Source organism: Grampus griseus, assembly GCF_964374135.1.
Source record: "Grampus griseus genome assembly, chromosome: 4".
NCBI classification, from domain to species: domain Eukaryota; kingdom Metazoa; phylum Chordata; class Mammalia; order Artiodactyla; family Delphinidae; genus Grampus; species Grampus griseus.
Genome location: NC_138997.1, coordinates 125,285,736 through 125,309,822, shown reverse-complemented (window position 1 = coordinate 125,309,822; position 24,087 = coordinate 125,285,736). Strand labels below are relative to the sequence as shown.

The 24,087-nt window shown below is 38.0% G+C and overlaps 1 protein-coding gene across 1 annotated transcript; it reads left to right on the top strand.

Moving 5' to 3' along the window:
* Positions 1-6,440: 6,440 nt before the first annotated feature.
* On the top strand, positions 6,441-11,401 carry IL2 (interleukin 2; the record flags this gene model as incomplete). The annotated part of the gene is made up of 4 exons (XM_082653268.1): positions 6,441-6,587; positions 6,681-6,740; positions 9,364-9,510; positions 11,291-11,401. 4 exons carry the CDS (start codon positions 6,441-6,443, stop codon positions 11,399-11,401), a joined length of 465 nt encoding a protein of 154 aa, XP_082509394.1.
* Positions 11,402-24,087: the final 12,686 nt, after the last annotated feature.

Here is a 24,087-nt window from a genome sequence, read left to right as displayed (position 1 = left end):
AAAACAGTTTGCAAAGCAAATGCCATCATTTAAAGAAATATCTTACTAGAAAAGGGAGAGGGTGTAGCATACCAGAAACAGGTCATGGGACTACTCATTCATTCAAAGTTATCAGATTAGTGTTGTGTGCTTTCATTTATGATATTTTGTCATTCACTCAAGAGTCCACTTAGGTCCATATTGTCATTTTAGAAATGAAAAAACAGGCTCAGAGAGGATAAGAAATTTGTTCAAGGTCACACAGCCAGTGAGTGATAAAGACGACTGGCACTCAGGTCCACCTGATTCCCAATTCCAAATATGGAACTGAATGTATTAGTATAACCTCCAACTGGCATACATTTCACCATTCCCGCTCCTTTCTCCCTCTTGATCCACCCTTATTTGATAATACGGAAACTATGTAATTGGTACAGAAATATAGGCTTATACCACTGATAAGGAGTGGTAAATTGTTAAGAACTTTCTGAATAAGTATCAAAAGCCTTAAAATATTCATACACTTTGACACAGTAATTCCCATTCTAGGATTTTATCCTAAAAGGAAAATCAGAAATTGGCACAAATATTTACGTACAAAAGAGCTTAGTGAATTACAGCACTATTCATAATTGTGAATGTTTGTAATTAATGTAAATTCCAATAATAAAATAGTCACACAACAGAATAAAAATGTTTTAGAATACTTAATATGCGAGATATTTATAACACATGATTAAGAGAAATAAGCATGTAAAACCATACCACAGAAAAAAGATTAGATGGACATAAATACCAGTATGTGATAACAATAGTTATATCTACCTGGTAAGATTACAGTTGATTTTTAATTTTTTTCAGTTTCCTTTTATTTTCCAAATTTTCTATAATGAATATGTATTATTTTGTAATTAGATCATGTTACAATTTTTAAACAAAAAATCAGGCTATAATCTTTAAAAAATATATTAGTTAGTGTTAAAAACAATACAACAGGCCCAAAATGGAATCGTTTATGCTAAGTCCCACATCACTAAACCAAGACTTAATTACAGTTTTGGCTCTCCCAGATATTCCCATCAGGAATTGCCTAATCAGCATAAATTAGGTAATCTGCCTGATAGACCCCTGCAATCCCCTAAAGGAAAGCAACCTTGCAGTAACCAATCCACTTTTTTGCCTAGTATAACTTCCTTGCTCTCATTCCCTTCTGGCTATTTTCATTTTGTACAGCTCCCCAGAGTTCCCTTCTATCTGCTAGATTGGATGCTGCCTGATTCGAATTGACTTTTGCTCAAACTCTCAAAATTTTTAGTATGCCTAAGTTTATCTTTCAACATTAGGAATGATGGAACAATGTACTGTCAATGATACATCCAAAGCTTCTGTAGAAGAGGAAAGAACCAATAGTTAACAGAGAACTTAAATGTAAATGATTTTATTTTTACAATGATTTTAATGAAGGCATTTATCTCCACAGAGGAGAAAGCTAATATTCATTTGTAAGTTGCAAGGTTTAATCTTAATGTACAAAGAAAATAAAGGTCTTCATGAAATACATGCAGCCAGAAAATTTCTTTCCTTAACTATTTTACTGTGAAATGAGATAAATGGATGTGAAAGTCCTTTATGAACTTGAAGTGCTTTACAAATCTATTACTATTACCATCAGAAGACTGTCATGTTCTACCTCTAGTAACTGCTGTGTGACTTGTCATAGGGGTCATATATTTACACAAAAAATTATTTCCAAAGGTTGTGAAGATACCCCCAATTCTCATCACATTTAAGTAATAAGCTGTCTCCTGGTTGACAAATGCAGACAATTGCCTTGTGTGATATCCCCATGTCAGCCTTAGAACACTGCACTCCTAAAAGGACAATGCAGCTTAAATCCACATTGAATACAATCATTTTCTTACTTTAGATATGGGAGAAGTGTCAGGAAACATCAAATGTTCCAGTGCTTTTAAAAGACCCCAGAAAGAGATTAAAAAACATGAGCAAACCCCAGCTTCCATAGCTACTGTATGGATTCAGCTGCTCTAAATTCTTAGAAATCCTAAAGTTGCTCAGACAAGGTGTTGGTTAAGTGAAGGTGGATGGTGGATGATGCCTCACTTGATTCATCAGCTATCACTGAGAGAATGAGTGAGATGGAAAATGGGCACAATTCATCTTTTTCTATGTAGCATAATGGGCCTAGAATTTGGCATCACTATTTAGCACAGGAAATACATAAGATTAGAGACAAGGAAGCCTTGGGTTTTTGCTCTAACTTCACCACTAATTTAAGAATGGGATCTTGGGTAAGTCACTTAAACCTCTAAAAACATCAAATTTCTTATCAGCAAAATGTGACTCAATTAGATAATGAATTTGAAAACACTTTGCAAAATTAAAAGTACCAAGGAAATAATTCTTCCATTCCAAAAGGTTATGAACATCATTAAAATTTACCACACAGAAGAAGGGCACACACAAACGAGACTTAACTGTGATGAACAGACAGATTTACAGAAGCGGTATCACATTAAGGCGGACCACAGGTCTAATAAGGACAAACAATGGGCACCAACCTATGCCTGAGGAAATCTGGATTTTCACAGGAAACACAGAGCTCCTAGTGAAATGTTCTCTAGGTGGTATGGAGATGATCCAACAATATGTCCTAACTTCAAAAGGAGAGAACGGTATCTTGAAAAACCAAGAGGCCTTCAGAGAGACCGACAAGAGATGCATTAATACAGGCATCAAGCTCCAGATCAAATTAAAGTTTTACAGAGCTGTGAAAGAGGCTCAGAAAGAAGAAATTCTTGCAGGAGGTGGAGTCCCTGAAAGTTAGCTTTGATGGATGGATGATTAGGCAACTGACTGACCAACCTCCCTGGGAGGCAGCTTTAGCAACTTGGGCTATTCCTGAGTCTAACAGGCAGACTCACAAACAATGCTAAGCAACTAAAAGAGCTTCTAATTGAACAGTAAAGTTTATTTTCAAAGGGGAAGCAGGGGGTGTGACACATGCGGTAGTTAGCAGTCTACTACTGACTCTATAACCACTATAGCCGAAGAAGTCCGCTGATGTGTCAGACGTGTTAAAAAGTGAAAGTTTGCCACAGCATACGATTGCCGTAGCTTTCTTCCCAAGCATTTCAAGAAAGAAGTTATAAGGCCAACTTCCATAATGATGCCTGTTACACAATAAGGACAAGCCAGGGGCCTAGGAATTCAATTTTCCACAGGGTCCCGTCAATGTAGCCATATACTGACCCACTCTCATGGAAATAGCCGGAGAAATATAAATATCAAGACTATGAGCACATCACAGGCCTCACTGGAAAAGCCCCACACAGAAAAATGTGTGGGTGTGAATTTTTCCATCCTGGAAGGGTAAAGGCCTGAGCTGATGATGCTGGGATGAGACACTGAAGTCTTTAGAGAAGTGAAACAAGTGTAATAAAGTTGACACACAGATTACCAAATAGCCTTTCCCTTATAACTGATGCTAAATTTGTGGTTTTGATTTGAAAGGTACAGAGAGACATTCTGCATTTTATTAGGGAAAAAAAAAAAAGGAAAAGATCATCATCATTGGTCTCTAATCTTTTCTAAAAGAAAAAATTATTGTCTCTAACCTGGCTTTTTCTTTACTTTTTTTCCGTTGAGGAACTGTAACTCTTATTTTTAAATTTTAGGAAGATGTTTTATATTCTTCTGAATATTGCCTAATGCATAGATAAAAAGTACTGAAACATTTCTCTCTTTTTTTTTTTTTTTGCGGTACGCAGGCCTCTCACTGCTGTGGCCTCTCCCATTGCGGAGCACAGGCTCTGGATGCGCAGGCTCAGCGGCCATGGCTCACTGGCCCAGCCGCTCCGCGGCATGTGGGATCTTCCCGGACCAGGGCACGAACCCGTGTCCCCTGCATCGGCAGGCGGACTCTCAACCACTGCGCCACCAGGGAAGCCCTCTCTGTTCTTTTTATGTACAATTAAGTGTTCCTTAGAATGTGTAACCTGGACTTCCCTGGCAGTCCAGTGGTTAAGACTCTGTGCTTCCACCGCAGGGGACACGGGTTCAATCCCTGGTCAGGGAATTAAGATCCTGCATGCCTCTCAATGTGACCAAAAGAAAAAAAAAAAAGTAAATTATGCTCAAAGAATGTGTAACCTTTCCTGCCTATCCACCCTCATCTTAATCCTAAATTTACATATCTACATTTTAACCATGTTGTCAAAATTCGGTTTAAAGTCATGTTTCTTCTTCAAAATTCTTCATATTCACTTTTCTTGAGGCAGCAATCACCTATTACCTGGGATTACACCTGTCTGTGTATGACTGCTCTATTACACATCAGGTTGTTTGAGAAAGAACACAAATGGTAAGAGTGTGGGCTTTGGAGTAAGATTATTCTGGTTTCAAATCCTTGTTCTGCCCTAAACTGGTAGTAAAGGCTAAATAACCTAGAACAAATTATTTAACATCTCTGATCTTCAGTTGTCTAATCTACAAAATGGTACCATCACTTCACAGGTAAGGCTTAAACTAGACGGTGCGCCTGCGCATTTCCTTTCTATATGCCTGACAGCATCATAGGTGCTAGATAAATATCTGTTTAAAGAACAGACAAGAAATGAATAAGGTAGTAAGAACGGAGAAGTTACAAGAAATGTCTTTGAAGAAGGATTTCCTCAGTTTAAATTAGCAGTATATATCTGTACCATCATTCAGGCAGTCAGTGCATTACATTGAGGACAAACGAACACAATCCTAAGTATCCTACCTGATATAATGACTACAAAAATACTGATCTGATGTTATTTAATAACTATTATTGTTATACTCATAGTGTCACAGGTGCTTTAGAAGCTAAATCTAAATCTATTAAAGAGTGAAAACATATAAACTAGAAACTTGTGGACTGGTTTATATATGGCACACATAAAGTCTATTATAAAACTGGCATCAATACCCTTGGATGCAAACCCTTTTCTGAGTATTTGTTTGTCACAAGTTTTTTGCAGTACTTAATTTTTTCATAAAGGTGTTCCAAGAATTGTAATGGATACCCCTCCCGGTAACTTCTATTGATTGAGTTCTGGCTTCTGTATTTTAAGAGTCATGTTGGAATAACTGAGCCCAAATACCCCTGCTCTGAGGACTGCTCTCACTCCACAAGACACACACACACACACACACACACACACACACACACACACACACACACATGTTCCGTGGCTCACCATGGCCTCCTGGACTGCTTATTACCCTGCCTTTTGCACCCCCAGCCACAATAATTAGGCCAGTATTGGATCACCACGAGCTAGTCACATCATCTTTCTCCTAAAGAGTGAACGAATGGTATCCAGAAATTCCAGTTAGTGAGCTTCCTATAAACAAATAAACTTGGGGATCCCTATTGTTATGCTCATTTTCTGCCTTATATTTAAAGAAATATAAGCAATCTGTTCAACAGAGAGAGAGAAAGAAATGAAATGGACATGAAGAGGGAGAAAGATCTAATAGCTCAGGTGGTCCCTGAGAGACTGAGAGGAAGATAAAGCATCCTTGATTCTGGCAACATTCCAACTCTCACTATATCCCCTTGATGCCCATCAAAAAGAATAAAGGAGCAAAAATAAATCTGTGAAACAAATGACCAAAAACAACCCCCATTAGCATTAGTAGTGTCCTTGTATGCAAACCCTTTTCTGAGCATGTTTGTTAAACACCGTACCACTAAAAAAAAAAAAAAAAAAAAAAAAAGTACAACAGACATTAAGAGATTTAAACAGATACAAGAAACATGTTAAAATTAAAACAGCATAAAACAGTGCCTCAAGCTCAGTATTTTATGTATTCTAATTTTAATACCTCTCTAGCTGATTGTATAAGAAGTAATCTAGCATGTTGTATGCATTAGCTCAGTCATCGTGGAGATAAAAAGGTAAAGCCATCCTGAAACAGGAAACCAATATTCTTCCTGTTTAATCAACAAATCTAAAAATTTATTCTTTTCAACTATTTATTCTTGCTCTTGTCCACCACAACATGGTGTTCCACATAGTTTTATGACAAAGAGAAATTTTTCATGAGACTCTTTTGTATCCCCACCCCCTTAAAGAAAGAGGGAGGAAAAACTGTTTCACACAGAAGGCGTTAGTTGTATGAATTAGAACTGCCACCTAAGTGTGGGCTAATGTAACCAAGAGGGATTTCACCTACATCCATTCAGTCAGTTTATGGGGGTTTAAAGAAATTCCAAAGAGTCATCAGAAGAGGAAAAATAAAGGTAATGCTTTTTGCCACACAGGTAGAATCTTTGAAAGTATGTGTAATATGTAAAACATTTTGACACCCCCATCATATTTTTCCAGAATTAACAGTATAAATTCTCTTGTTCAAGAGCTTCCTATCAGCCTCTCTAATCACTACTCACAGTAACCTCAACTCCTGCCACAATGTACAAGATGCAACTCTTGTCTTGCATTGCACTAACTCTTGCACTCGTGGCAAACGGTGCACCTACTTCAAGCTCTACAGAGAACACAAAGAAACAAGTGCAGTCATTGCTGCAGGATTTACATTTGCTTTTGAAGGAAATTAATGTAAGTTTATTCCCTTTCTTACTCAAATTATTACATTTAATTTGTCTAAGTGGAGTTTCTTTTTTTTAATAACAATCTGTTATGCTTTCTCAGAACTATGAGAACCTCAAGCTCTTCAGGATGCTCACATTTAAATTTTACATGCCCAAGAAGGTAAGTACAACTTTCTACATTCATTTACATTTTAATAGAATTGAAAGTAATGTGAAAATTTACAAACTACCTAGATTAACAGCACTTCATCTGAGGAGAAGAATTAGTAACCTCAGCATCTTTTTGAAAAAAACCAAGTTTGCTAATGGGCCTCTGAAAAATGGCTTTGCCAATATTTTCTTTATACGTACTTATGTGTGTTTGGGGGTAGAGGGAATGGGAAGAAAAGAATAATATTCTCTTTATTGCTCAGACAGTTTTAAAAAAGATTGTGTTGACCTACTGTTTTATTTAAAAATATAAAACTCTAGAGATACTTGATCATATCACTTTACCACTCAAATTAGCAAAACTGATATCAGAGGGCCCACTTTAAAATAAATCCTTTACTGTTTTAGGAAAGAATCTTAAGGATCCGTCTTCGAGATGCAGCATAGCAGTAATTCGTAGCACAGATTCTAGGGCAGATTATTTAAACTGAAATCTCAGCTCTGCCATGTCCAATCTTTTGTAACCTTGGGCAAGTTACTCTCTTTGTGATTCAGTTTCTTACTTACTTATGTAAATGATAATTGTATATACTTCATATAGTTTTGTGAGGATTAAGGAGTAAATGTAAAGTACTCAGAACAGTATCTGGCATATGGTAAACACCATATAAGCATTAGCTATTAGAAGTAATAATAAAGACAAAATTCTTCCTGGAGAGTGTAAAGTAAAATTTTGGACTTACACATCTTTCATGTCAATAGACCTAGAGACTTCTGATGCTATATGACTTACATTCCAAGACTAAAAGCTTCATTTGGTCGTTTGGGGATTCAGACAGTTAGCTAAGCATCATCTAAGCTCCTAGAGCTACGCTAGTCATGTAAAATTTCCTAGTCGTCGTACCAGTCAACAGATAATGGGCAAAATCTGATGCTAAGAAGAGCTTGTCCCTGGGTGAACAGCCCAGAAAAAAAATGGGATTTAAGGGTAATGAATGCAATCACACTGACCCACTTCTTATAAATTTGAGGAAATTATACATCAAACTACCCCTTTAAAAGATAAAAAGGAGATAACTTAGAGATGCTCCTCCAACTTAATCAGAGTCACGTAACTCTTACCTCCAGCAGCGTAAAGACACTAGACTGTTTTTTGAAGGAAAGAGCTCCAATTTGCTCATGCCAAAAACTTAAGCCCTGAACTTGTAGAATTTATAGTAGCAAGTTGAAAGGGCATTAGATGAAAATGTCATAAAATGTATGTGGTGTATTCCTACCTCTCCCTTTAAAAAGTGTTAAAAAGATAACACCAGATTATGTGCATAATTTAGAGGGTGGTAGAATTCTTTGAAATCTAGCAGTTTCTAAATGACAACTGCAAAATCTATTTGAAACTAAAAGTGATGTGATAAACGCCATTCATTTGTTCATTTTACAACCATTCATGTTTGCAAAAGAATTTAGAGAGCTATAAAAACATTTAATTCAAAGGTTGTTATGTTAATGTTATAAAGAAAAAGAACTGAAGTTTAATCCTGGCTCCACCTAGTCATATGGCCTTGGGGAAGACATTGAAATTCTGAGATTTAGTTTCCTTATTTGTAATATGGAGATAACACACTGCATTACCTATCACAAAAGGTGGCTGTGAGACTTGGGCTTCTTCAGGACAAAACACTTTGAAATTATAATGTACCACAGAAGTATGAAATATTATCATTATATACAGAAGTGTGTTGTGTGTGTGTATTTGTATGTGTATATGTCTAAATTAGGAGGCCCATCCAAAAATCCTTCAAATATTGTAAGCTTTTATTTGATTTGGACAAATCATTTTTAAAAATATATCTTAGGGCTTCCCTGGTGGCGCAGTGGTTGAGAGTCCGCCTGCTAATGCAGAGGACACGGGTTCGTGCCCCGGCCCGGGAATATCCCACATGCCGCGGAGCGGCTGGGCCCGTGAGCCATGGCCACTGAGCCTGCACGTCCGGAGCCTGTGCTCCGCAACAGGAGAGGCCACAGCAGTGAGAGGCCCGTGTACCGCAAAAAAAAAAAAAAAAAAAAAATGTATCTTAATGTACTTATTATAGAAAAGTAAAAGATTAAGATGTAGTTATATGTGCCTTGCTATACTGACCCATTACTAAATAACTACAACTAACTAATCCATAAAGTGTTGGAACTGTGACAGATGGCATCCAAGAGCTCCCTCTGTCCCTAACATTCTATGATTCTCAACTCTTAGATTATTAAATATTAGAATCGGAGAATGTGATCCTATACTTCCACATTATGACCACTCTGATTCTAATAATTTCTCTGCAGACTGGAAAAGAATTCAACCTATATTGGTGATTTACATTTGGGTGCAGAAATGTTGTCTTTTTTTCAAAGTCAAATTAAGCTGAAATTAATGACTCATTATTTGTTAACTAACAGTTAATGCTAACTATGGGCAGCTGAACTCTCATTTTTCCAGTCTTATAATGTTGGTCCATCTTTATAGCAATGATGAAAACAGAGAATGGTAAAAACTATATACTGCCTCTGTTAATACATTTTGATATTAATTTCTGATTCTGACCTTTAGTCAGGGCAAATTGACCTGATAATTACTTTTATTATTATTCAAGGCTACAGAATTGAAACATCTTCAGTGTCTAGCAGAAGAACTCAAACCTCTGGAGGATGTGCTAAATGTTGCTCAAAGCAAAACCCAGAACTCGATAGATATCAAGGATTTAATGGACAATATCAACAGAATAGTTTTGACACTAAAGGTAAGATATTACCTTATTTGCTCTCCTGGAAATAAAATACATGGAAGGGTGTTTTAACATGGTATAACATTTTTGGTGTTTGTGAAGTACTCATGCATTTTAAGTCCACTGTGAACATAACTCATTTTTATATTAGGTGGAGCTGGGAAGTGTAAGCTAGAGGGCTTCCACCTACCATCCATTCAGGGACAAGCCCCCACCGCTGCACTCTGTCACCCCTCACATGAACACAAAATTGGGAGTGGAAGAAGACACTGAATTGAATTTCACAGAAAGCAGACAGGTTTCATTATATATTTTTTAATTCCTTCAGATAATTTTCCAGAATAGCTAATTCTGATTACCTGAAAGACTTTTTAAATGAGATTTTCCTATCATCTGGTGGAAGAACTGAGAGATTTGTCTAAAAAAAAAAAATGGCAACCAGTAAAATGGCCAATGGACCAGATAATTAACTTTTTATTTAGAAGTAATACTCACTTTCAGGACCTCAAGTATTTTTAAATGCATAGGAAGCATGAAACATACAAGGAACTTGGGTGATGTGAGGAATTCATGGCTCTCTTTTCTCATCCATCTGCCAAAGTACAAAATTCATGAATTAATAGATATTCTAAATAAACAGCATAATTTTAATTACAGTAGAACCAACTTTCTAAAAGTATGTAACTCTAGTTGTTTCCAAATAAGAGTCACTTTATTAGTAGACAGTCTCTATTTAATTTAAAAAATACATTGAGATCAATGTCATCTACCCATTGATGGACTCAGTTTACCATCTATGTCAATAATTTTGCTCTAAAATTCTTGACAAACATCAGAAAAACTGATTCTAAATTCTAGATGCAAAATTAATAAAAAATTACATGAAAATCGAAAAAGCAAGATACTTTAAAAAATCTAAGCCCCCAAGAAGTTATAATATTTAAATAACTATATGTAAGAGGGTATATAATACTGCAATAGTTTGTTTAAAGGGAATACTTTATCTCACTTGATTTATGTTTTCAGGATAGGAATTACTTCAAATTTGAAAAAGTCCCCCCTTTCAATCTCACTATATATCAAAATATTTTCTTCTTAGCTTGTCAGCCAGAGGCAGAGTTGAAACAGTTCCTATCAGCAGAGGAGGTTAATTTCTAAAAAGTCAGTCCACAGAATTTCTAATGTTTAGATTTCTAAAAATTGGGAAATTTATCTGCACTGAGGTGGGGTGGGATTCGTTATGAGTATTTTTGAAAACGTTCTTCATACAAATTTCCCCCCAAAGCTTATCCTAACTTACTCTGGGCTGGTTCCATCTTGCTTTGGGGAAAATATGAGGAGATTCACTCAAGCAGACTAATAGGAGATTTAAGGTTTAGAAATGAAGAAAGTATAATGTGCTTATCACTATATACATGTAACCTATATTTAGATACAGATATAATTCGAGAGGAAAGAGGTTTAACAACTTTAATTCTGCATGCAGCACTTAATGAAGTATTTGTCTAAAATTGTTTTAAAATGTTTATTGTACAAAATTCAGGAAAAACATTGTGTTCATTAAGAGTGACAATTAACAAATGAGGAAAATTTCCGTTTTTATGTCACTATCACTGGGTATCATAACATATAACTTTGGCACATCATTTTGATCATTTCAAGAGAATGTGAATGGTTAATATGTTTAACATACTTGAAAATAAAGGCCATAAGTCTATAAGACTTCAACTGAAAATATTATATATAAGGTAAACTACCCTGAACTAAAACAAAATTAAAATGTTTTCTTTTACAGGGATCTGAAACAAGATTCACATGTGAATATGATGATGAGACAGTAACCGCTGTAGAACTTCTGAACAAATGGATTACCTTTTGTCAAAGCATCTACTCAACAATGACTTGATAATTAAGTGCCTCCCATTTTAAATGTATCAGGCTTTCTATTTATTTAAATATTTAAAATGTATATTTATTTTTTGATGTATGCTTTTCTACCTTTTGTAACTATTAGTCTTCAGATGATAAATATGGATCTTTTAAGATTCTTTTTGTAAGCCCTACGGGCTCTAAAAAATTCACTTAATTTATCCTAAAGTATTTATTTTTATGTTGAATTGTTAAAGACAATGTCTATGTAGGTCAGTTAATAAAATTATTTAATAAAAACAAGCCCAGATATTTGTTATTCTGGGAATAGCACAGAGTGAGCACTAAAATATTTCTGAATTACTCATGTAAACTCACAAGACGGTTAAGATGCTTACAAAAGTCACTCTTCCCCTGAAGAGGTATGTGGAATACAGAAATGGGTTTCTCAAAGCTCTTGCTTTCTCCTTTCATAAGTTGATTAGACTCTTAATTCTAATCTGAGACTACCTCATCAAATTATACTATTTTCCTTCTCCAGGTCATGCCTTAAATTTAAATAAGATGCCAAAACAAAAACATTCTTGAAACCCTTTATATGATTGGTGTGTCTTTCTATCCATTCTCCAACATCTTATACCTTGCTCTCTGCCCTCAGGAGGCTCACCTATTTGACCTATATCAAAGCTCTCCCCTGCCCTTTGGCTTTCCATTGGGTCCTGCCACTGGGGAACCCTGGTAGGATGTCTGAGGGACAGAAGAGATTCCCCTGACTTTCCCTATGGAGTAGCCACTGGATGGTTGTGCCTCTCGACCAAAGAACCCAGTTTCTCTCAAGGTGGCTCTCTTGAGATTTTTTCCTTCTGAGTTCTTCTAACCTTTCCCTCCACTCCTCCCTTCCAGCCTAAAGATGGTAGCACTTATACTATTACCAGCTCCAGGGTACTATACTATTCCTTGCAGTTTCCCTGTATGCTGACCATAGCTTGGTAAATTGTCTCTTTATTAGGTTCTCCTTGAATTATTCTGAGTATGCCATCTGTTTTCTGAGTCAGACACAGTAGTTGTACCAGAAATAGTCCTAAGAAATAGATCCTCAAAATAGAATTCTGGGACCAGGTTGTTCATATATTCAGGGAATACAACAAAATAAGGCCATGAGAAATCTATGGGATATAGCATCCTGATTTTTCAAATTATTATCAGTGGTAGCATAGGATGAAATGCAGATAGAGAGCAAGATGTGAGATGAAATGACTGTGACATTTAATTGCTACAGCAATAATAGTTATAAAAGTTGTGATTATCACCTGTATTCTTCTGACAGTCTCAGAGAATGAAGGGGAAAAATTAAAGTTATGAACACACAATTAAAGACATTCATGGGCAACCAGAAGTCCTCACTGGCAGTTGTGAAGGAGTTCATCTCTTGTAATCATAGGGTGTATATGGCAGAGAACAAAGCAAAGAGTCTAATGTAAGATCTGCAAAGAGCTAGTGCCACTTAAAAGCTTAAGCCCTCCAGGTCTCCTACAGTAAGGATGGGGAAGGAGTGGGACTCTGAGATATGGGATGTGGATGTTCTGCCAGACACAGAGACTGAGAACCTTAAACATCTGTCTTTCCTGTTGACAGAGGCAACTCCTTTTCTTTAATAGAATCCCTTGTGAGGAAAAACCACTCCTTTACTTAAAAACCTTCCAATGACTCACAAATTGAGGACAATTTTCCTCAGAACACACCTCTACCATCTTTCCTTGCCTCCATGCCTAAAATGGGAGTTAAGATCTCAACATTCTGGGGCAATGAGATACAAAATGTTTAGACCAATGGGGATGAAAAATAAGTCATGTTTGGGCCACTTTAATTGTGATGAATGCAACTCCCTGGGACTCCGAATTTAATGATAACTTGCAAATGGCATTAACAGCTGGTTGAGTAAATGCTGGGACTCTACAGTGGCCTCTTTTAATGATGATGAAATGCCAGAGCTTCTTGGTAGAAGATGGAGTCCAAAGGACCAGGGAACTGGAAATATTGAAATGGATCCATTAGGTACAGTCTTCTCATCTTGCCCAGGAAGCCTTTAGGAAGTACACTGGTAAGAGGGACACTAGCATCCACCAGAGTTCTGTGGTGGTGTTTTCATTAGGCCAGAAATGACAGACGGTGCTGCAATGGAACTGGTGTCCCGGATCTCATTGGGGAATAACGTAATCCTGGAATGATAAAGGCCAGGTGACAGCACTTAGCCCTCAAAGACAAAATGGAAGCAATCACCACTATAAACCACAGGGCAGAGTGCTAATCAAAGTGTTTTATCCAAAACAGATCTTAAGTGTTGGCTACCTGATTCCAAGATCCCTAAAAATTAGAAGATTCTAATTCTGTTGGGCAGAACTGAATGAAAGTCACCATAATTGGAATTCATGACCTGTTCCAAGTTCCTGGATTTAAGCCACTTCATATACCTGGTATCCTGCCTCAGAAGGGGGATGCAGAATCCCTTTAAGGAAGGATACTGTAATATGGCCACAGATGTATACTGCAAAAATTTCCCCAAGCCATTCTGCAAGAGATATTTACAAAGAGACAATTTGCTGAAGAATGGAAACTATCAAGATATTCTGGGGGCTATTAGATAATGGCCCTGAAGGACCCTATAATTCTGAAACTCCACTGTGAGTCACCAGTTAGAATGGGGACTTAGCCTGATGGAAGATTAGCCCAAGTCCCTCTCAGGAGGGCCCAAAGGGATCACAGACCCTCCTGTAGCACACCCCCATAGTGGCCAAGGAGCTGCACTGTTCAGGACTCCCTTCAACAGAACATATTCTCCAGGGAGCATAGGTGACTGACAGTCTCTAGCTATTGCCATTTGCATTTACATAACATGGGCAATAGAATATGTTAACTGTCTTGTCCCAGGGATATATCAATTTTACTGCTTTCTATCCTAATTAGTCTGGAGAGTACTTGATCATCTTACTATTTCAAAGAGTATCATGTGGGTCGATTACATTGATGCTTTTATGCTAACTGGATTTGTTGAGAAGTAACAAGTAGGAGTAGTGCCTGAGTAAGGCGAATGTGCGTTAGAAGAAGGGTGACAAGTTCAGGGATGTGTCACAAATATGAAGTTTCTAAGGGTCCAGTAGTTTCATGCATGTTAGGAGGTTCCTCTACAGTGGAGGGCAAGATGCTGTGCCTTGAAAGGCCAATTACAAAGAGGTACAAAGCTTGGTGAGCCTCTGGGATTTAAAAGAACGCTACATTTGCTACTCTGACCCGTTTTTGAAGGGTAACTCATAAGGCTGTCAGTTTTCAGTGAGGCCCACAGCAAGAAAGGGCTACCTAGCAGGCCCAGGCCTCAATACAAATTCTTCAGCCACATGAGATTTATGACCCAGCCAACCCAGTGTTATTCAAAGTGTTTGTGATAGAGATGTTAGCAGCCCGTAGAAAGTCCCCAAAAGATAATGACCACACAGTCCTATAGTTTTTAGAAAAGACCACACCCTACACTGCAGATACTCCATTAAAAGCAGCTCTTGGCTTGTTACAAAACCCTGGTAGAGACAAATGTCTGACCATAGGACACCAAAAGATTATGCAACCTGAACTGCCCATCATGAACTAGTTATTAACTGATGTACTGAAACATAATATTGGACAACAGAGCACATTTCACTATAAAACGCAAGTGAGTAGGTATAAACAGGTCCAAGAGGGACAAGTCAACTTTATCAGCAGGCAGTTTAGACTTTCATGGTATGTGGTTTAACCCCGCTCCCTCAGCCTACTCCTTTGGCTTCTTGCAGAGTTCCCTATTATAAGAGAAAATTGAGGGCCTGGTTCACAACTGGATCTGCACCAGATGCTGGTATCAGCCAGAATGGATGATCCCAGAGTAATAACCCTATGCAGATTTGTACATTTGGTTACCCATTTCATATTGAAGGAGAAATGGACAGAGGTTTGGATCTAGAATAGACTGATTTATGGGAAGTGGCAAATGAGACTGCCAGATGACTGAGGGTATGAGGAAGAAAATGGAAATGGAAAATTGGTGAGAGGGAGGTCTGAAGAAGATGTATGTGAATGGGCAGAGAATCTGAAGATATTAATGTCCCACTGTAAAGAAGGCTCTCATTATTCAGGTGGACAAGATGACCCTTCCTGAGGATGCCAGCCAGCCTCTTTCTTTGGCCAATCCAGTGCTTATTCAATAGGCTCAAGAACAAACTGGCTACGGCAGCAAGTATGGAGATATGCATGAGCCCAACAAAACAGTCTTTCACTCACAAATACTGATCTGGCTACTGCCACTGTTGAGAGCCCAACCTCCCCAAAGCATAAGCCAATGCTGAGCTTTCAATATGGTACCATGTCCCTGAGGAACCAGCTGGGATTGATTATACTGGACCTCTTCCACTGGGGCATGAACAATGTTTTGTCCTCAAAAGGATAGATCCATGTTCTAAACACAGATTTTCCTTCTCTGCCTCAAGTGTTCTGCAGCACCACTGTCATTAGATTTATAGAATGCCTTATCCATCACAACACTGCCTCCAACCAAAGAATATAGTTTATGGCAAAAGAATCATGAGCATGTGGCAATAGGATCATGAGCATGGATTTCACTTATCTCACTACATGCTCTGTCATTCAGAGGCAACTGGCTTGGTAAGACAGTGAAATGGCCTGTTGAAGGTTCAGTTATGAACCTGCTTGGAAACAGTATTATGAGGATCAAGTGCAGAATGCTCTATCTGTGTTAAATCAGCAGCCAAAATATGGTACAGTCTCCCCCAGAGCCAGAGTGCACACGTCTGGGAATCAAGAAGTACAAGTAATGGTAAGCCATCTCATTATTATACTAAATGACTCACTCGAAAAATTTTTTTTACCTCCCATTAATAAAACCTTAGCTTGGTTAATATTAAGGTCCTAGTGCTCAATGAGACACGTGTCTACCAGGAACATTAACTTCTATCAGAAAACTGATTAACTGGGAGCTGAGACTACCTTTTGAGCAACTGGGGGCTTTTCATGCAGCTGAACCAACAGGTACATATTGTACTAGCAGAGTAATTGATTTTGCTGACAAGGGGAAACTGAATTCCTGCTACAGAACAGACGTGACTGCTACACAATAGGTAACACTGTATTTGGAACCCAGGAAACTCAGCATCTTTTAGCTCTCTCTTTCCAATTGTACTGATCAATGGAAAACCGTACCAATCCTCAAAATGCAAGAGCACCAAAGATTCAGATTCCATAGAATTGAGATCTGGAGTCTACCACCAGGCAAAGAATTCCGCCCAGCCAAAGTAATGGCAGAGGATAAAGGGGAACATGCAAAGAGTATTGAAAGAAGGTAGCTATGATTACCAACTTTCATGACTGTGAACTTTCATGACTACCAACTTTCTCGGCTATTGAGCAGAGACCCAGGTAGTTATTTTACTTTTCTTTTTGGGACTTCATATAGTCTCACTTTCTTTATGTGAAAAATACTGGTGGTGTGCCTAATATTTTAAGTTTCAGGAAAGTATCGCTGAACGGACATTACCCCACAATGATACCAAAATTGATGGAATTTCAAGTGTCTCCTTTGCTTGAGATACAAACTTTTCTCCCAAATGAAGAAAGAGAGTATCTGTTAAGGAACAAAGGAAAGGGGTGAACTGTGCCAGGTATTTCCATTTTCCCCTTGACAACCTGACATCCTCTCGGCCCTAAGCTGACTTACATACATTAATGTGCTTTCCTGCCTTCTGGTTTCTAGTTGAGTTTGGCCAAATCCCTGGTAAGAGTTGGATGAAGGATCACCTCTGGATGGCCTCAGGATGGCTTACCAAAGGTCATACTCCTCTCAATATAGCCCTTTCTTTATGACCCTGACCTTCATTTTTCTAGTAATCTCCTCCTCCCTTCAAGCCTAAGTGTGGTACCAGCTCCCCTGTGTGACGACAGCAACCAGCGCAGGCAGATATTACAGGTTACATTCCTCATGAGAAAGAATGTGGACAACAGACATCCTGGCTTTTTTGCTGAGGCTATTTTCCAAATTATGGCACAGGGAAATAGAACTCAAGTGGCAGACCTATGAGGAAATAAAAGTAGGAGTTCAGGGTTGTCAAAGTGAATGGGATTTGAGAAGCAAAACAGAGGGAACTGTGGAAAAGGACCCCATCCATATATCTACATACAAATTCCCTTCAAGGGCTGATCTGTCACCTGCAAATGCACAGGTTAAGACACCTTCCAACAACCAAAAGAAATGGCAGAGAAAAAGCAGGTATGAGGCAAATGAGCTGTGTGGTGCTGAGGAGACACAGACTGGAGTTTAACCTCTGCCATGGGGGAAGGGTCCAGTAAACACACCAGAATTTAAGATGAGAGAAAAAAAGGGGCAAGGCCCTAGGTAAATGAGCCTTAGAATAAGGCCATCTGAAATAAACCAACTCTCACAAAGCCTAAAACCAGGATTCAACAGGATGAAACGTATCCACCAGATTCTACTTGCCTTCTCAAGACAACATAATCTGCTTTAAAGATAACATCATCAAATCCACATCCAGAGCCTCTATAATATTTCATCCACATGTAACATCAAAAACTTATGAGGCATGCTAACACACACATACATTCAAAATTATGAGGCCAAAACCAATAAAAATCTTCAACGAAGAATTCAGATATAGTTATAAGTCACAGACTTCAAAATAACTGGTTAATATGTTGAAGAAAATAGGGCATTAGTTCTAAAATACAGATGAAACTACAATGAATTTTGGTAGAAAGCTGAAATATATTTTTAAAAAATCTAATGAACATTCTAGAACTGAGAAATACAGTATCTGAAATTAAGAAATCACTAGATGTGCTTAAAAGCATTACTGAACATAGCAGAAGACTGGAATAGTGATCCAAAGACAGGCCAATAAAAAATAACCAAACTGAAGACCAGAGGAAAAAAGGAAGTAGAAACAAAAAGAACGTAAGAAACAAGTGGAACACAGCAAAAAGATCTAACATACAGGTAAATGGAATCATAAAAGGAAAGGGAAAAAAGAGGAATAAGCTATATTTGAAGATATAAAGGCTAATAATTTTCACAAACAATTAAAAGACATTTATCTACAGATTAACGAAGCTCAGTAAAACCCAAGCAGGATAAATACAAAACAACAAAAAACACCCATACAAAACCCTCCAATCCACACCTAGGGAAATCACAGTCAAATTGTTGAAAACCAAAGACAAAAAGCAGCCAGTGGGAAAAAAGGTATTGCCTTCAGCAGAACAATAATAAAATTATTGGCTAATTTTTCAACAACATTTACGGAAGCTGGAAAACAATGGGGTGACATATGGGTGATAAAACAAAACACATAATCATCTAGAATTCTTTTCAGAATATTAGAAATTTAGGTGAAACAGACAGACAAAATTCTGAGAAAACTAGTCAAAAGCAGACCTGAACTATAAGTACTTCTAAAGGAATAACTTCAGGTTCAAGAGAAAAATCCCAGATGGAAGCACACAACTGCAAAAAAAGAAATGAAAAGTACCACACTGGGTAAATAGTAGCTAATTAAGATGACAACATGTCTTGTGGCATTTTAACATATGAATAAGTAAAATATTTGACAGCAAAAGAACTTAGGGCAAAAGATAGTAAGTGGCATTAAAATGTTACATTAAAAACTTGCATTGTTTGGGAAGTGCTAAAAGAATAAAGTTTAAGTAGACTGTAGTAAGTCAAATTTGTGTATTATAATATACAGCAACCTCTAAAAGAATAGTATAACTAAAACGTAATACAGGAGAAAATATAATATTAAAAATACACCTAAAACGATAAGATAAAAAGAATAAAGAGAAGCTATAGGAACAAAGAATGAGACAAACAGAAAACAAATAGCAAGAATAAAGACTTAAACCAAATTCTATCAATAATTTCATTAAATATAAATTAAGAAAAACTCCAATTAAAAAAAGATTGTAAGATACAATAAACGTTAATCCCAATTAATGGATTGGGAGTTTGGGGTTAGCAGATGCAAACTATTAAATATAGAATGGATAAACAATAAGGTCCTACTGTACAGCACAGGGAAGTATATTCAATATCTTGTGACAAACCATAATGGAAAAGAATATAAAAAAGGAATGTAAAAAACAAAGTTGATTCTAATATTTAAATTTAAAAAAATATATAAAAGTAATCATTTTAATAAACATATATCGACTACTTGTTTAAAAAAATACCAACTATACACTGGTGTTTATAAAAAAATACTTTAAGAAGACAAAAAAGGTTAAATGTATAAGGATGAAAAGAAATTACAATGCAAACAGTAATCAAAAACAAACAAAAAATCCCCCAAAATACAGAGGTAGCTTTATTAATTTTAAAAAGGGGACATTAAAGCAAGAGTTATAATCAGAGATAAAGGGAATTTCATAATGATAAAAGAGTTCATTCCACAAGAAGATATAACAGTTCTAAATTTGATTCATCTAATAATTCCATAGCTTCAAAATATATAGAAGACTTCTGCTTCCAGCCTTGACAGTATAACTGGTACCAGACTAACCCTTCTCTTATAAATAACCATTAAAGTGGGGCATTAAAGAACAAGCAGTAGAAAATGTGACACCTAAGGAACTGGCCATAAAAAAAGGTAAGCCCTACACAGAGCAGAGCAACCTCACAGAGCTAAAGAATCAGAGTTTCAAGGTTACTGAAGTAAATGAAATTTGTGGCACAACATACTGGAAATAAGACAGAAGTACAGAGAAGGAGCTACAGAAATATGTAGAGAAAATTCACTCACTCATTCATTCATTCATTATTTTGCTGAATACTAAGCTGTGCCTATTTTAGGGGTGAAGAGTCTACAAGACTAGACAAAGAGCAACTAAACAGGAAAGAAATGTACACTGAAAAACTGTTACCTAAACAATCACTGAAACTATGTATAGGATTAGAAGAAGCTCAAATTCCAACAACCCAGAGTACAGAAACCTTGTTGAAAAGCTTAAAAACCCTAGAAAGTGCCTCAGAAGTTGGACTAATCTAGCCCTAGTGTAAAGGCTACTCTAAACTTGTCCTAATAAAGCTTAAAAGCAAGACTTGAAAGACTCAAGATTATCCACAAATAAATTAATTCCATTCTAGAAAATTCAACACTGTCTAAAATAAGCCAACAAAATGCAGAAACTCAACAATGAAGCATCAATAATATCCAGCAAAAACCAAAACTGACCAGGCATGTGAAAAAGTAGGAAAAGGTGACCTATAACCAAGAGAAAAAATAGCTCAATAGAAACAGAAAAAACATGACAGAGGCAATGGAATTAGCTATTATAAACATGTTTAAGACTTAAAAGACAAGCCAAACACAATGAGGGGACAAATAGGGAATCCAAAAGAGAAATGGAAACTATAAAAATGAAAACTAAAACTGTTAAAAAAAACTATAAAAATGAACCAAAGTCGTAGAACCGAAATTCTATTAACTGAAAAATATATGAAATTAAAAATTCACCAGATGGGATTAACAAGAGATTAGGCACTGAAGATCAATGAACTCAAACATACTATCCTAGAGAAACTACGAAACTAGAGAACAAAGAAAAAAGTAAAACTCAATGATTGTTGGATAATATCAAGTGGTTTAACATATATGTAAATAGGAATACCAGAAAAAGAGGGCAGAAAAAATTTTTAAAGAAATAGTGGTCTAAAATAATGGAAATTGAATCTATAATTTAAAACATTCCCATGGGGGAGAGCTTCAAGATGGCAGAGGAGACGTGGATATCACCTTCCTCCCCACAAATACATCAGAAATACATCTACATGTGGAACAACTCCTGCAGAACACCTACTGAACGCTGGCAGAAGACTTCAGACTTCCCAGAAGTCAAGAAACTCCCCACCTACCTGGGTAGGGCAAAAGAAAAAAGAAAACACAGAGACAAAAGTATAGGGACGGGACCTGCACCAGTGGGAGGGAGCTGTGAAGGAAGAAAAGTTTCCACACACTAGGAAGCCCCTTTGCGGGCGGAGACTGCGGGTGGCGGAGGGGGGGGAGCTCCGTAGCCGTGGAGGACAGCACAGCCAACAGGGGTGCGGAGGGAAAAGCGGAGAGATTCCCGCACAGAGGATGGGTGCTGACCAGCACTCACCAGCCCGAGAGGCTTGTCTGCTCACCCATCGGGATGGGTGGGGGCTGAGAGCTAAGGCTCTGGCTTAGGAGGTCAGCTCCTAGGGAGAGGACTGGGGTTAGCCGTGTGAACACAGCCTGAAGGGGGCTAGTGCGCCACAGCTGGCCAGGAGGGAGTCCGGGAAAAAGTCTGGACCTGCCTAAGAGGCAAGGGACCACTGTTTCGGGGTGCATGAGGAGAGGGGATTCAGAGCATCACCTAAAAAGCTCCAGAGACGGGCATGAGCCGTGGCTATCAGCATGGACACCAAAGACGGGCCTGAAATTCTAAGGCTGCTGTTGCAGCCACCAAGAGGCCTGTGTGCAAGGACAAGTCACTATCCACACCTCTCCTCCCGGGAGTCTGTGCAACCCGGCACTGCCAGGGTCCCATGATCTAGAGACAACTTCACCTGGAGAACACACAGTGCAACTCAGGCTGTTGCAACTTCACACTGGCCTCTGCCGCCACAGGCTCACCCCGCTTCCGTACCCCTCCCTCCCCCTAGCCTGAGTGAGCCAGAGCCCGCGAATCAGCTGCTCCTTTAACCCCCTCCTGTCTGAGAGAAGAACAGACGCCCTCAGGCAACCTACACGCAGAGGGTCCAAATCCAAAGCTGAACCCTGGAAGCTGTGCGAACAAAGAAGAGAAAGGGAAATCTCTCCCAGCAGCCTCAGAAGCAGGTTAAAGCTCCACAATCAACTTGATGTACCCTGCATCTGTGGAATACCTGAATAGACAACGAATCATCCGAAAATTGAGGCGGTGTACTTTGGCAGCAACGATATATATATATTTTTTCTTTTTCTCTTTGTGTGAGTGTGTACGTGTATGCTTCTTTGTGTGATTTTGTCTGTATAGCTTTGCTTTTACCATTTGTCCTAGGGTTCTGTTTTTTTTTTTTTTTGTATCGTTTTTAGCGTTTGTTATCATTGGTGGATTTGCTTTTTGGTTTGGCTGCTCTCTTCTTTCCTTCCTTTTATTAAAATTTAATAATTATTTTTTAATATTTACTTTAGTAACTTTATTTTATATTTCTTTCTTTTTTTTTTCTCTTTTATTCTGAGCTGTGTGGCTGACAGGGTCTTGGTGCTCCAGCCAGGTGTCAGGCCTGTGCCCCTGAGGTGGGAGAGCTGAGTTCAGGACATTGCTCCACCAGAGATCTCCTGGATCCATGTAATATTAAACGGTGAAAGCTCTCCCAGAGATCTCCAACTCAAAGCTAACACCCAGTTCCACTCAACGACCAGCAAGCTACAGTGCTGGAAACCCTATGCCAAACAACTAGCAAGACAGGAACACAACCCCACCCATTAGCAGAGAGGCTGCCTAAAATCATAATAAGTTCACAGACACCCCAAAACACACCACTGGAGGCGATACTGCCCACCAGAAAAACAAGATCCAGCCCCATCCGCCAGAACACAGGCACTAGTCCCCTCCAACAGGAAGCCTACACAACCCACTGAACAAACCTTAGCCACTGGGAGCAGACACCAAAAAAAAGGGAACAAGGAATCTGCAGCCTGTGAAAAGGAGACCCCAAACACAGTAAGTTAAGCAAAATGAGAACACAGAGAGACACAGCAGATGAAGGACCAAGATAAAAACCCACCAGACCTAACAAATGAAGAGGAAACAGGCCGACTACCTGAAAAAGAATTCAGAGTAATGATAGTAAAGATGATCCAAAATCTTGGAAATAGAATGGAGAAAATACAAGAAACATTTAACAAGGACATAGAAGAACTAAAGAGCAAACAAACAATGATGAAGAACACAATAAATGAAATTTAAAATTCTCTAGAAGGAATCAAGAGCAGAATAACTGAGGCAGAAGAACGAATAAGTGACCTAGAAGACAAAATAGTGGACATAACTACTGCAGAGCAGAATAAAGAAAAAGAATGAAAAGAATTGAGGACAGTCTCAGAGACCTCTGGGACAACATTAAACTCACCAACATTGGAATTAGAGGGCTCCCAGAAGAGAACAGAAAAAGAAGGGGACTGAGAAAATATTTGAAGAGATTATAGTTGAAAACTTCCCTAATATGGGAAAGGAAATAGTTAATCAAGTCCAGGAAGCACAGACAATCCCATACAGGACAAATCCAAGGAGAAACATGCCAAGACACATATTATATCAAACTATCAAAAATTAAATACAAAGAAAACATATTAAAAGCAGCAAGGGAAAAACAACAAATAACGTACAAGGGAATCCCCACAAGGTTAACAGCTGACCTTTCAGCAGAAACTCTGCAAACCAGAAGGGAGTGGCAGGACATTAATTAAAGTGATGAAAGGGAAGAACCTACAACCAAGATTACTCTACCCAGCAAGGATCTCATTCAGATTCGACAGAGAAATTAAAACTTTTACAGACAAGCAAAAGCTAAGAGAATTCAGCACCACCAAACCAGTTTTACAACAAAGGCTAAAGGAACTTCTCTAGGCAGGAAACACAAGAGAAGGAAAACACCTACAATAACAAACC